This window comes from Microtus oregoni, unplaced genomic scaffold, assembly GCF_018167655.1.
Source record: "Microtus oregoni isolate MIOR12 unplaced genomic scaffold, Mior012 000097F_ref0000449, whole genome shotgun sequence".
NCBI lineage: Eukaryota > Metazoa > Chordata > Mammalia > Rodentia > Cricetidae > Microtus > Microtus oregoni.
The window spans coordinates 1,131,988-1,144,842 of record NW_024544710.1 but is presented as its reverse complement, the minus strand read 5'-3'; the positions used below and the strand labels follow the sequence as shown (position 1 = coordinate 1,144,842).

Sequence of the window (12,855 nt, the reverse complement as noted above, 5' to 3'; positions counted from 1 at the left end):
TGCTGGTGGGAATGCAAACTTGTGCAACCACTCTGGAAAGCAGTGTTTCGGTTTCTCAGGAAATTCGGGATCAACCTACCCCTGGATCCAGCAATACCACTCTTGGGAATATACCCAAGAGAGGCCCTATCATACAACAAAAGTCTTTTTACATTCTTAATAGTATCATTTAAAGCACAAAAGTTAGTTTGTGGGGCTGGGTAGACAACTCAGTTAATAAGGTGCTTTCTTTCTAAGCATGATAGCCTGAGTTCACCCCTCAGAAGCCTTTTTTTTTAAATGCCACAGTTGATTTCCAAAGTGACTGTACAAGTTTGCACTTCCATCTGCAATGGAAGAATGTTCCCCTTACTCCAAATCCTCTCCAGCATACGCTGTCATCAGTGCTTTTGATCTTAGCCATTCTGACAGGTTTAAGATAGTATCTCAGAGTAGTTTTGATTTGTATTTCCCTTATGACTAAGAATGCTGAGCAGGTCCTTAAGTGTCTTCTGGCCATTTGAGAATTTTTTGGGTGGATTCTCTGTTTAGATCAATACCCCATTTTAAAAATTGGAAGCTAGGTAACAAGAAGAACCCTAAGAGAAACATACATATATCCCTCTGAGAAGGAGAAGTAAAGAAGGTCTGAGAAAATTGGGACCATAGGAGTGGGGGAAGAAGGGAAGGCAGAAGGGGAGGAGGAGAGAAGGAGAGAGGAAGGAGAACATGAGGGAATGGGATGGTTGAGATAGGGAAATGACAGAGAGGAAGAGCAAGAACAGAGATATCTTAATTGAGGGAGTCATTATGGAGCTAGCAAGAAACCCGGCACGCGTGACATTCCCAGGAATCCACAAGGATGACCCTAGCTAAGACCCTAAGCAAGTGGAGAGGGTGCCTGAACTGGCCTTTCCTAGTAATCAGATTGGTGACTACCTTGTCATCATAAAACCTTCATCCAGAGCTGGGCTGTAGTGGAGCACGCCATTAATCCCAGCACTCGGGAGGGAGAGGCAGGCGGATCTCTGTGAGTTCGAGGCCAGCCTGGTCTACAAGAGCTAGTTCCAGGACAGGAACCAAAAGCTACGGAGAAACCCTGTCTCGAAAAATTAAAAAAACAAATTCATCCAGTAACTGATGGAAACAGATGTAGAGATTTACAGGGAAGCACTGGGCTGAGCTCCCAAAGTCCAGTCAAAGAGAGGGAGGAGTGATAATATAAGCAAAGAAGTCAAGACCATGATGGGGATACCCACAAAAACACCTTACTAATCAGAGCTCACTAACTCTGGACTGGCAGTGGAGGAACCAGCAGAGGACCAAACCAGGGCCTTTGAATGTGGGTGATAGTTGTATGGCTAGGGAAGTCTGTGGGGCCACTGGCAGTGAGACCAGATTTTATCCCTAGTGCATGAACTGGCTTTTTGGACCCATTCTCTTTGGAGAGATACCTTGCTCAGACTAGATATAGTGGGGAGGGCCTTGGTCATGCCTTAAAGTGATGTGATAGACATTGTTGACTCCCCATGGGAAGTCTTACCCTCTCTGAGGAGTGGGTGGGGCTGGGATGGGGAAAAGATGGAGGGAGCAGGAGGAGGAGAGGGAGTAGACATGGGATTGGTATGTAAAATAAGAAAACAAACAAATTTTAAAGAAGCCACAAATGGTGGTTTCCACTTGCAATCCCAAGTCTTGGAGGTGACAACACAAACATCCATGGAGTTCACTGGGCCAGTCAGAGTAGCCTACTTAAAAAGTTCCAAGCCAACAAGGAACCTTGCTCCAAACTAAAAAGGATGCTATTTTAGGAACAACACTAGAAGTTATCTTCTGGCTACCACATGTACCTGTACACACATGTGCACTTCCCTACCCAAATGCACACACAGACTATGTTCTTGAACACACAAAATTAATTTTGGTCATCAGTTTTTCTTTTGGGTAAATTTTATTGCTAGTCTCACATCCATAAAACCATTGCTTAACCCCAAGTGATGAATATGTACTCACATTTTCTAATTAAGAGTTTTGTGGTTTGGGCATTTACATTTTAGTTTCTGATCTGTCCTGATGATGACATTTCATAATTATTTTGGCTCTACCTTCATTCTTTTGTATGTAGATATGCAGTGTCTTGGCACTCTTTGTTGAAGAGTTCATTTTTTTCCTCATTGAATGACTGTGACAATTTTGCCAGAAATCAATTAACAATTAATATAAGGGTTTCTTTTTGGGACTCTACACTTTATTAAAGTAATTTCTATATTTCTAGCTGTACACCAATAAAATATTTTGGAAGTTTTGCCACTGGGAATTGAGGGTCCTCCAACTTTGTTTTCATACCCTAAATGCTTTAACTAGAATGTTCAGGGAAATATTTAACGAAACGGTTAAGTAGAAATAAACACTCTTGTCCCATTCCTGACTTAGGAGCTCAGAATATAGCTTTTCATCATAAAGTAAGATGGAGTGCTAGAGATAGCTCAGCAGATAAAGGTGCTTGTCATGCAAGCCCTGGCAGCCTGTTTTCAATTCCTAGAACTTATGTGAATGTGGGAGGCAAGAACTGACTATACACAGTTGTCCTCTACCCTCCTTACTCTGCCCTCATCATGCACACATACTCAATATTAATAAGTAAATGAGAATCCATGGGCTGGAGAGATGGTTTGGCAGTTAAAAGTACTTGCTGATCTTCCAGAAGTCATTTTTCAGCACTCACATCAGGCAGCTCACAACTGCTAGCCACTTGAGCTCCAGGGGATCTGAAACCCTCTTTAGGCCTCTCTGACCACATGTGCATATATATACTCATAAGTAACAAACATAAATATTAAAAAGATTTTAAAATATGCTATTGTGATCCTGTCAGGTTAAGACAATCTTCTTCTGTGCCTAGTTTATTAAGCACTGTTTTCAGGAAAGGGTGTTATATTTATTAAATACTTTTTCTGAATTTACTGAAGTGACCATATGAATTTGGTTATTTATTCTATTAACATCATTTGTTACAATGATTTTTAGATGCTGGATTACTCTGCAGATCTGAGATAGACACCACTAGGCATGTTGTACAGTCTTTGTTAAATGTTATAGGACTCTGGTTTGAATTTGCAATGCTCCTGTTTTAAATGATTGTTTCCACAAGCTGGGTGGTGGTGGCACACGCCTTTAACTCCAGCACTTGGGATGCAGAGGCAGGCCTCTGTGAGTTCAATGCCAGCCTAGTCTACAGAGCGAGTTCCATGACAAGCTCCAAAAGTACACAGAGAAACCCTGTCTCAAAAAAAAAAAAAAAAAAACCAACCAACCAACCAACCAACCAACCAAAATGCTTGTTTCCTAGCTGGTGCTCCTATTTTTGAAGACGGTGGAACCATTAGGAAGTGGGGACTAGCTAGCAAACAGGTCACTAGGAGCCAGCCTTTGAAGGTTGTAGCTTGGCTGCTGGTCCAGACCTGGAGTTCTGTTCTGCTATGATGTGAACAGCCATTGCTAGCACGATGGACTGAAACCCACTGCAACTGCGAGCGAAAATAAACTTTTCAGTTCTTGTTTCTGTTGTTTATTTTACTCACAAAAATGGAAAAGCAATACGGGTTCATTTGTTAGTACTTTTTTTTTTGTAAATTTAAGTACTTATCAGAGACATTATTCTGTGTGTTTTCCTTTGTTGTGCAGCAGACCGAATTGTGAAAAGTTCCCTCTTGCAATTTTCAGCAAGTTTCTAAAGTATTAGTCAATGCTTCTTTAAATGTTTGGTGGAACTCAGCTGATGAAACTGCCTAGGCCTTGTTTTTCTTAGTGGGTAGTTTCCATGACTCCATTTGTTAAAGATCTATTCATATTGGATATTTCTTCTTGCATTAGAATCTTCTGATCTACACTTTCTCATTTCTTCCCAGCACTCCTGACTCTGGCAATTAATTTCATTATTTGCCATTCACTTAAATTCCACACATGAGACCTTGCAATATTTTTATTTGTCTCTGGTTCATTTAAGCGCACTGTTGTTCTGTAAGTTCACTCATGTTTACAGTAAATGGCAGAACCTAAACATACATCATGAAATTTAGAAAAACTCATGGCTTTGTTAAGTAGGTTTCTGTTCTGTTTCATTAACTTCTAATATTTGTTAATTCACTTATGATTACTTATTTTGTAATATATAGTTTCTTAAGATGGAAGTTTATTCATTCCAAATTTAAAAATATAGGCTACTGTGATCCCTAAAAATAATGCAGTGAGATTTCAGCTGAGAGAGCAGAAGGCTGACCCACCAGAATGAATGCATTCTGATGGAGATAAACCCAGTTAACAAGGCGCTGGGCCTATCACCTTTTGTATATTGGTTGATTCTTACAGTAGATCTCTTGTGAAGCCATAAGCACTTCTTCCTTAGTATTTGGCAGAATATGGATTATGGGGCACATTATCCCCACCATGTACTGTGATATTGGGTCACCCCTCCTCCCACTCTGTAGGACCTCCACTTCCACTGTGTGTGTGGGACCTCCAGTGGGAAATTTAGTCATGTAGTCAACAACCTTGGTTCCCACAGCTATATCTCTGTTCTATTCCCTGAGATACATTAGAAGCCCCTTTTCACAATGTTCTCTGAGCCTTGCATGCATGTATGCTTGTGTAGTAGGGTTTGATGGGTATTTTTTAAGACGTCCCATTAAAGATGAGCACTCACTTAGTATTTTGACGAGTTACCAGTTTTCTTTTCAATCACTGACCATTGTAAAAAGAAGCTTCTCTAACTAAGGCTGAAAACAACACAAATATCTAAGAAGGCAGTTTGACAGACTGTCCACTTAGCAAAGCAATAATAATAAGTTCCCCTAGGGCCTATGATCTCAACTAGCCCTGGGTTTTTATACAAGTTTACAATATCTGGCATGAATTTCTTCTTGTGGAGTAGGTCTTAAGTCTAATTAGAAGGTAGTTTCTTAGTTCCATAGAAGTCATGTCTTTACTGTACAGGGGACACATCTGGCTACAATATTCTTGGTTGAGACTTTTTTCAGCAATTTGAATGTCAATACTCTGTCTTCTGGAGTTCACATGCCTGGCCAAATTTTACTTGTTATAAATTTGGGATTTCTTTGTATGTGATGACTACTGTTCTCTCACCCTCCTACTACGGCAGCAATTACTATTATAGCCTCCATGTTCGGGTCACATTCTCTTGTTTGCTTTTGTATTTTACAACATTCTTCTTGTAAATTGGGCATTTTAGACCTACATTTACAGCAATTATAGAAACTAATTTTCTTCTGGAGGGTCTGTAGTTTCCCCAATGCTTGTGTCCAATATTTCCAACCCCTAAACTGACTGCTCCCAGGAGATCTTTTTTCCTCTTTCATTTCTGTTTGACTTTCTGGCTATTCTGTTTTGCTTCTGCAAGTTCCTCTTAATTCAGTAGTATTAACTTGTAGTTCACAACTCCTTTGGGGGTCAAATGACCCTTTCTCAGGGGTTGCACATCAGATATCCCACATATCAGATATTTACACTACAATTCCTAACAATAGCAAAATTACAGTCATGAAGTAACAATGAAAATAATTTTATGTTGGGGGGGGTCACCTGAGAAACTGTATTAAAGGGTTGCAGCATTAGGAAGGTCCTGTCCTAATTGAACTTCTCAAAGATCTCCACACTGCTTTTGATAATGTCTTTACTAAAGGAGTTCGCCATCTTTCAAATGAAGTCAGTTCCCACAGGTGGAGCTATGGAGTTCTTTGCCCTAATCACGTGTGATTTCCCCTTGACCAGAAATTCCACCGTACTGAATTGCACTGGGGCAAGGTCAATGCTGAGTGAAATTTCCACCCTATGAATAAGGTGGAGAAGAAAAATTTAGCATGTCATTGTTCTCACAAGTGGAATGGAGTTTCCACACAACCATGGTTTAAATGTACACCCAAATTTTCATGTGCTGAAAAAAGTTCATGTTAATGATATTGGTGGCGGGATCTTTGGGAGGTAAAATGAGATGATGATGGTGGGGTGTGCATGATGGCACCACTGACTGACTTTGTAAGAGACATTAGCTAGTACGCTTCCTGTTTCTCCTTATAGTACCTTCTACCATGCGACGACACAGCAAAAGGGCACTCACCAAATGCCAATCAGATGTTGGCACCGCATGATTAGTGCCATAGGCTAATAAAATTCCAATCTTTATAGCTTACCTGCTTAAATTTTGCTATAGCAGCAGAAAATGGGCTATGGCACACATAAAGGAGAAAAACAGGATGTAGATAAAAAAAAAACTGCAGGCAGCTCTTGATGACAGAATAAAACTCCAGCCTCAAGTTGGGAACTGGGGATGAGGAAGTCCCATGTATCCCCACTACATGTCTTTACCACACCTGCTCAGAGCAGAATGCCCAGGGTAGAGCTTCCAGCACAGAGCATATGGAACATAGCATTTCTTAAAGGCCACAGTCTCTTGCTGTTCTTAAGATTAGACTGTCTTAAATGTTTCTCCATTTCCTATAAGCCCATAGGACATTTTTAGGAGCATTCAACAGACTATTTTTTCTTTCAATTAACTTTCAAAAAGATTTATTTATATTTTTAAAATATGTGCATGCATGTGTGTCTGGTGGGTATGTGCACATGAGTATAAATGCCTTCAGAGGCCAGAAGAGGGTGTTGAATTTCTAGAACTGGAGTTAACTGCCTGATGTAGGTGCTGGGAACTGAACTTGGGTTCTCTGCATGAGCAGGTTTCTTAACCACTGAGCAATCTCTCCAGTCCTTATAACAACTTTCCAAAAAGCAGTTAAATTGTTGCTTTGTTGGGGAGGCCTGTGGAAGTCATTAATTCTCCATTCTCAACCATGAGCCTTAAATTTATTTCCAAATGTGTGGAAATATGGTACAACACAAGAACTGGGGTTTTCACTCCTGCTTAGCCTCTACTGGAGTGCTTTCTCTTGAAGTTCAGCTTTCTCAGTTATAGAATAAGAAAAAATATACTAAATGACCTTTAAACCCCTTCCAACTTTAAAACCCCATGGTTTTATGAAAAAGGAAGAGAAAGACACCAGTGAACATTTTACTGTATCTATATGAGAACATGAAATATGGAAACAATCTGTATATATTTTTTAAAAACTTCCAATCTGTTTTTAATTAGAACACATACTTCATTTCCAATTTTACCTAGCTAATCAAAAATGCAGGCAAGACATTTCCCAACCCCAAGGTTTCCCTCCTAATCATACAATTGAGAAACTGGGGATAAGTAAGAAACTAGGGCCTTTTCACTGGTTGGCTATCAAAAATATGACAGCTTAATGCTAAATAAAACCACCATAATTTGCTACCATTTTACCTATATCATAACTCTGCAAACATTTACTTTCTTACTGAAAAAAAAGCCAAGTTTTTACCTGCTGTCTAAAGCTGCAAGGCCATATTCCCAAAGTGCTTAGTAATTACCTGTATTTATTCCAAGTGTGTAAGGAACAAAATGTCAGTTTCCCTGAGCACTGCAGAAAACTTATTTCCATCAGACACTCATTTCTAGGCACAAAGATAGCATATTTATTCAGTGATGATTATCTGCACAGGTTGCTACAAACAAGAGAATTGTGGTAAGATAAATCCTTGGCTGAGATGTTTTGTCTCAATCAGCTTTATCCAGAATGTCTCACTCAATGGTGTAATTTAGCATACAGTTTACATCCCAGATCAATACACTTAGAAGGGAAAAGAAGGAATTTTTCTATAATTAAAAACAAACTGTAATTACAAACATATTTAAACACTTTTAACTGCTAATTCAAAACAGAATATCTTGTAATCAAGTTACAAGATGAGGGAATTAGAAATATATACAGAAAAGGCAGCTACTTGGTGATATATTCAGCAAGTAGGAAGGATAGGAACAAGATGGCAGTATGGAAAAGCGATCTAGAAACAAGGTCTAGAAAAGCGATCTAGAAACAAATACAGCTTTTAAATACCTGGCCTTCAGAGTAAAACAAGTTTTAAAAAAATAGCCATCTTCAAAAACTGAGATCTGTCAACATGGAAGAGAAAGTCAGAATATTCATTGTAAGGTATATAAGAGGTGCAAATCCCTGCAGAGGTATGCATATCTTGAGACTGTTCATGTTCAGATGTGAAGGTCTTCCTGATTCTCAGAAGTGACCCTGGCTTGAGCTGTTAAAAATTTCCAAATGAGCCCATCTGCACAACAAGACAGTTCTATGTTAAGGACGATCAGTAAAGCATCTGGCCCAGTTTTATGATCCTAAATTACCTTGGCTTCAAGCTAATTTTTGTAAAGTGGGATTTCTTTAAGAAGAGAATAATTTTTTTAATCCTTAAAAAAAAGAGATGTTAAGAAATGAACCCCCATTATCTTGCTCTATTTTCAAAGCTCATATTTTAAAAGTATAACTTACTCTTCCCAATATATTAAAAAAACAATGCTGCAATGCTGCTTTCATTTTTAATTTATACACATTATCCTTTTTGCGTAATTATGTAATATTGTGATGTAAAAATTAGTGCATTATAATTAACTGCCCTTTTCTTGGCATTTCCCATGACTGAATCATCCCAGGAAGCTTGTCTTTCATCTTCATCTGTCTATTATTTCCCTCTATAGAACCACCTGAGGATGACGTAATTTTTAAAAAGATGTCTTTAAGACTTAGTTATTGTCTCTACTCTGTCTTTTTTAGATAATTTTAGCTTTGTTAGCCGAAAGATAGGTTAATGACTACAAATGCCTAAGAACCACCTGCAAACATATGAAAAGAAAATAGTTTCAAAATCTTAGTGGGAATATTATCCCTACCCTGAAAATATTCCTACTTTCTTGGAGTAAATGTTCCCTATATCACAAAATAACTTTCTTTGAACACTGCTATGTACACTTCAAGAAGAATTCTTACTAATGATTATTACACTCTGCTTGTCTCTGTGAGTTCCATCATCTCCATCAGCATTGCTGCAAATGAAGGAATTAATAGTGATGCAAAATTTTTATCTAAATTTAATCACATCTGCAGTAATGTAACTGATTTATTCAAAGGATGTACTCTTCCCCCCTCGAGAATAGCACTGATAACTACATCTTGAGAGCAAGAAATATCAACAAAACAAACCACAAAACATAGCAGTGTTATTTTCAATTTTAAAAGCAAGATCCTGCAAAAATTACTTTGGCATCAAAGATTAACTGAAATAATGGCTTCAGATCAGCAAAGTATTATATAACAGAAGGTATTTATTCACCAATTACAATAACACAAATCAAAAAATATTAATCTCTCCCACACTAAATTATCATTTAAAACACATTAAAACCATAATGTAACAAGCAGTTTAGGACCTTTCCTGAGAAATAAAGCCACATTATAAATGATTATGTGGCCATTCATGAGATACACATGTTTCAAAATGAATGGGTATTATCAAACAAATTAAATTCATACTGAAACAAGAGAAGAACTTTTTGTTTCCTTTTTCAGTTTTAAGAGAAAGGGTCTCACTATATTGCCCAGGTTAGCCTCAAATTCCTGGACTCAACCTCCTGATGCTGAGACTCCAGGTGTACTTTTTACTATGTCTGAATTAAAAGAACATCTTTTTAAGTGATATCATTTTAATAATTATTTCCAACAGGTAAAATGTTTTTCTATATCACTTAGTCTCTCTTTTACATTAGACTTAACAAAAATTCATTAAATTATGAATAAGTAAGAAAAAATGTTACAATAAACTGCAATTGTGAAGTGTCAATACAGATTAAGAGATCTGGTCACCTAAAGAATATACCTATAGATGGAATTCTTTCCTATTTATCAAATGTTTTTTAATAATTTTAAGGGGACACTGACTTATATACATATATTAGCATGTACACAGACATTCACATGTGTGGATGTACAACATCCTATTTACTTATTTCACTGTATAACTTCAGATAGCAAAAGCAGTGCATTTAAGATAGAAATAGGAAAGACCATTAACTCCTTAAACTTTGGGGATCATTGCCAGTATAATAACTTTCAAATGACATCAAGGTTTCTGAGACTTGAAATAAAAATTAGTAAATTTTGGTTCAAAACAAAAACTTGGGTGGGGGGTCAAAATAAAATTCCAATCACTAGAGAAGAGTTACAGTGGCGATTAAAGATAATATTCTATACCAATGTGAGTTTTTCTTCAAAAAAGGACATAATAATAACTCTTACTATAGGTGTCAAAAAGGAAAATGCCCAAAGTATAAGTACAGTTCATTTTGGTAAGTTCCAACATTAAGTGTATTTGCAAACTAATTTTCAGACTGACAAAGAACTATAATTGGAGGGAGGAAGGAAGAGAAAACCTACACTCTTCTCTTTTTTATTCCTGTTTAATTTTAAGAGAAAAAAGCCACTCTCTCTAAAACTTGTCAGCACAAAGGAGGTTTAAATACTGCATAAATTTGGAAATCACTCTACTTCATCTGTTTATCAATAGCAAATGAATATCAGACTTCAAAAATGACTATAGGGTCAAATCAAATGGTAACAAGAATTATGCACTGAACACAACTGGGGCAGGGACAAGAAAAATAACTGGGGGGATAATTATAGATGTCACATTCAAAAGATGGTGAAAGACATAAAAATCAAACCCTCCTTCAAATATATGTTATTTAATAAGATTAAAGGAATGAGAATGTAAAATTTGAAAATTTATGAACAAGTTTTGCTTCAGTGCAAATGTGTACTCTAAAACCAAACAAGACAACAAAAAGAAAGACAAAAATAGTCTTGTGTTCCTTAGCAGGAACAATTGCCACAGCCTTTCACACTGTTAACAATTTCTTCTTGGAGCTTCTTCCTTTCCTCTTCTTTGGAGAGCCTTTCTTTCTTTGCTCCCCATCCGAGGTTATCATTATTCTGTACACGACTGCTCTGTGTATGCCACATCTCTGAGTAGATACTGCTAGAGTTAGCAAGCAGACCATAGTGGGTACCACGTTCAGCTACCTTCCCCTAAAAAATAAACACAAGGTACATGTCAGTTAACCAGCATAATACCTAAAACTATATAGTAACTTATAATGAAAGATATTTGAAGGACCTGTATTCATTAAAACACCTCTTCTAATTCCTCATTCATAGCTCCACTGGAAAGAACTGAGGTGGGAATGCTTCTCCACTGCTGTACTACCCAGACTCAGTTAACAAAAACTATGAGATTCCCAATCCTACAGACATCATAGAACATAAAGAAATAAAGATTTACTGTTTTATTTTTCATTCTGAAAGGCATAAAAAGAAGATTAAAATTCTAAAAAGGTGATTTTTCTGTAATCAGCAAATGTTCAAATCAAAAGCTCTGTTATTTATACAGGGATTTAAAGGATTTAAAAACAATATTGTTAAATCCATGTGAATTCTGAAATAAAATTTCATGAAATAAAGAAGATTTCATGAAAATTAAGTTTACTTCTTCCAGTAGCTCTTTTTGTTAACAGTGCCTATTAAAACAACATTCATTGATTTGGCATGGACTCCAGGCTCTGATCCAGAATTATTTCCTATCTGATGGCTACTGTTAAACATGATGAGAGACAAAAAGAATTTGTCACTTTCATGGGCATTCTTATAGACAGAATTGTTCCAAATAGACACTTTCTGTAATATTAGTGAAGTCAGTCTGTGCCAACGCTCAAGTACTGGATTTGTACACATCTATGGCTATATTGCTTCTTGATTTATGGCATTATTTATGAACTTATTAAGGAAGTTGAAGAGTCAATACTCCAATCATCCCATAATTCCTCTGCTGAATTTTTCACTCTTCTAATAACACCTCCTGTATCACAAATTCTTGCTCTGATTATTTTGTTATGTCTATGCACGTATTTTATGTTGTTTACTTTATGATTACATGTTTCATGATGAATCATGTAAACACTGGGTTTATATACATATTTTTCTTACAGTTTTTTCTTCCTAGACTTAGTAACTGCCTCATTTGTTTAGTTTCATCCCATACTTGCTTTGTCTCACTTTCTACGTATTCTCTCTCATATACTATATGCAATAAGGACATATCTTTACCTGTACATAAAATCATATTCTATCTTGTCAAACAATCTGAGAATGAGCTGTACATACTGATATTATACTTCTAAATATCTCACTAGTACATACATATCTTTAAAAGTAAGAGACAATTTTACATGCCTGACATAATTATATCACACCCAAGAAATTTAGCAATGCCATGATACTCTTATCTTAACATATGCTTCATTTTCAACCTTTAGTAAATATTACAACAATACCTTTTTTTTTCCACCTAGGAGCTGAAGAAAAGCAAAATACTGATTTTAAATAGTTTTCCCTTTTCAAGAATAGTTTATTGAGTACAATGCAAAGGAGCTGCGGTCTGAGCAGTAACGAGAATACTGCCTGCATCTACACACTGCATTTCTAGCAGTGTCCTACTCTCTCTTTATGACACTGACATTTTTTAAATGTCCAAGTCTAACTTGCTTAGAGTTTTTTTTAATATAAAGACTGCCCTTCAGTTTGGATTAATCTAGTTTTTCCTGATTTTTAAGTCATGTGGGGTCAGAGATGGCTCAGCTATTAGGAGTCCTTCTTCATCTCTGAGAGAACTTGAGCTGGGTTTCCAGTACCCAGCTCATAATGGCCTGTAACTGCTGCTTCAGGGGATTCAAGACCTTCTAATGGACTCTCCTGGCACTAAACTCATGAGCACCACCTCTCTATCCCACAGACCTACACATATACACATAATTAAAAATAAAAATAAAATATTAAAAAGAGTAATATGTCTTCAATGCAGCATCATATCAGAAGGTAAGGAGGT

The 12,855-nt window shown here is 36.9% G+C and overlaps 1 protein-coding gene across 1 annotated transcript in view; it reads right to left on the bottom strand.

Moving 5' to 3' along the window:
* Nucleotides 1-10,644: 10,644 nt before the first annotated feature.
* LOC121442859 (ATP-binding cassette sub-family B member 7, mitochondrial-like) overlaps nt 10,645-12,855 on the bottom strand; it is a 92,989-nt gene continuing 90,778 nt past the window's right edge. The window contains exon 16 of the mRNA XM_041644511.1: nt 10,645-11,003. Coding sequence (XP_041500445.1) covers nt 10,788-11,003 — 216 coding nt within the window. The 3' untranslated portion in view covers nt 10,645-10,787. The remainder of the gene's footprint in view (nt 11,004-12,855) is intronic.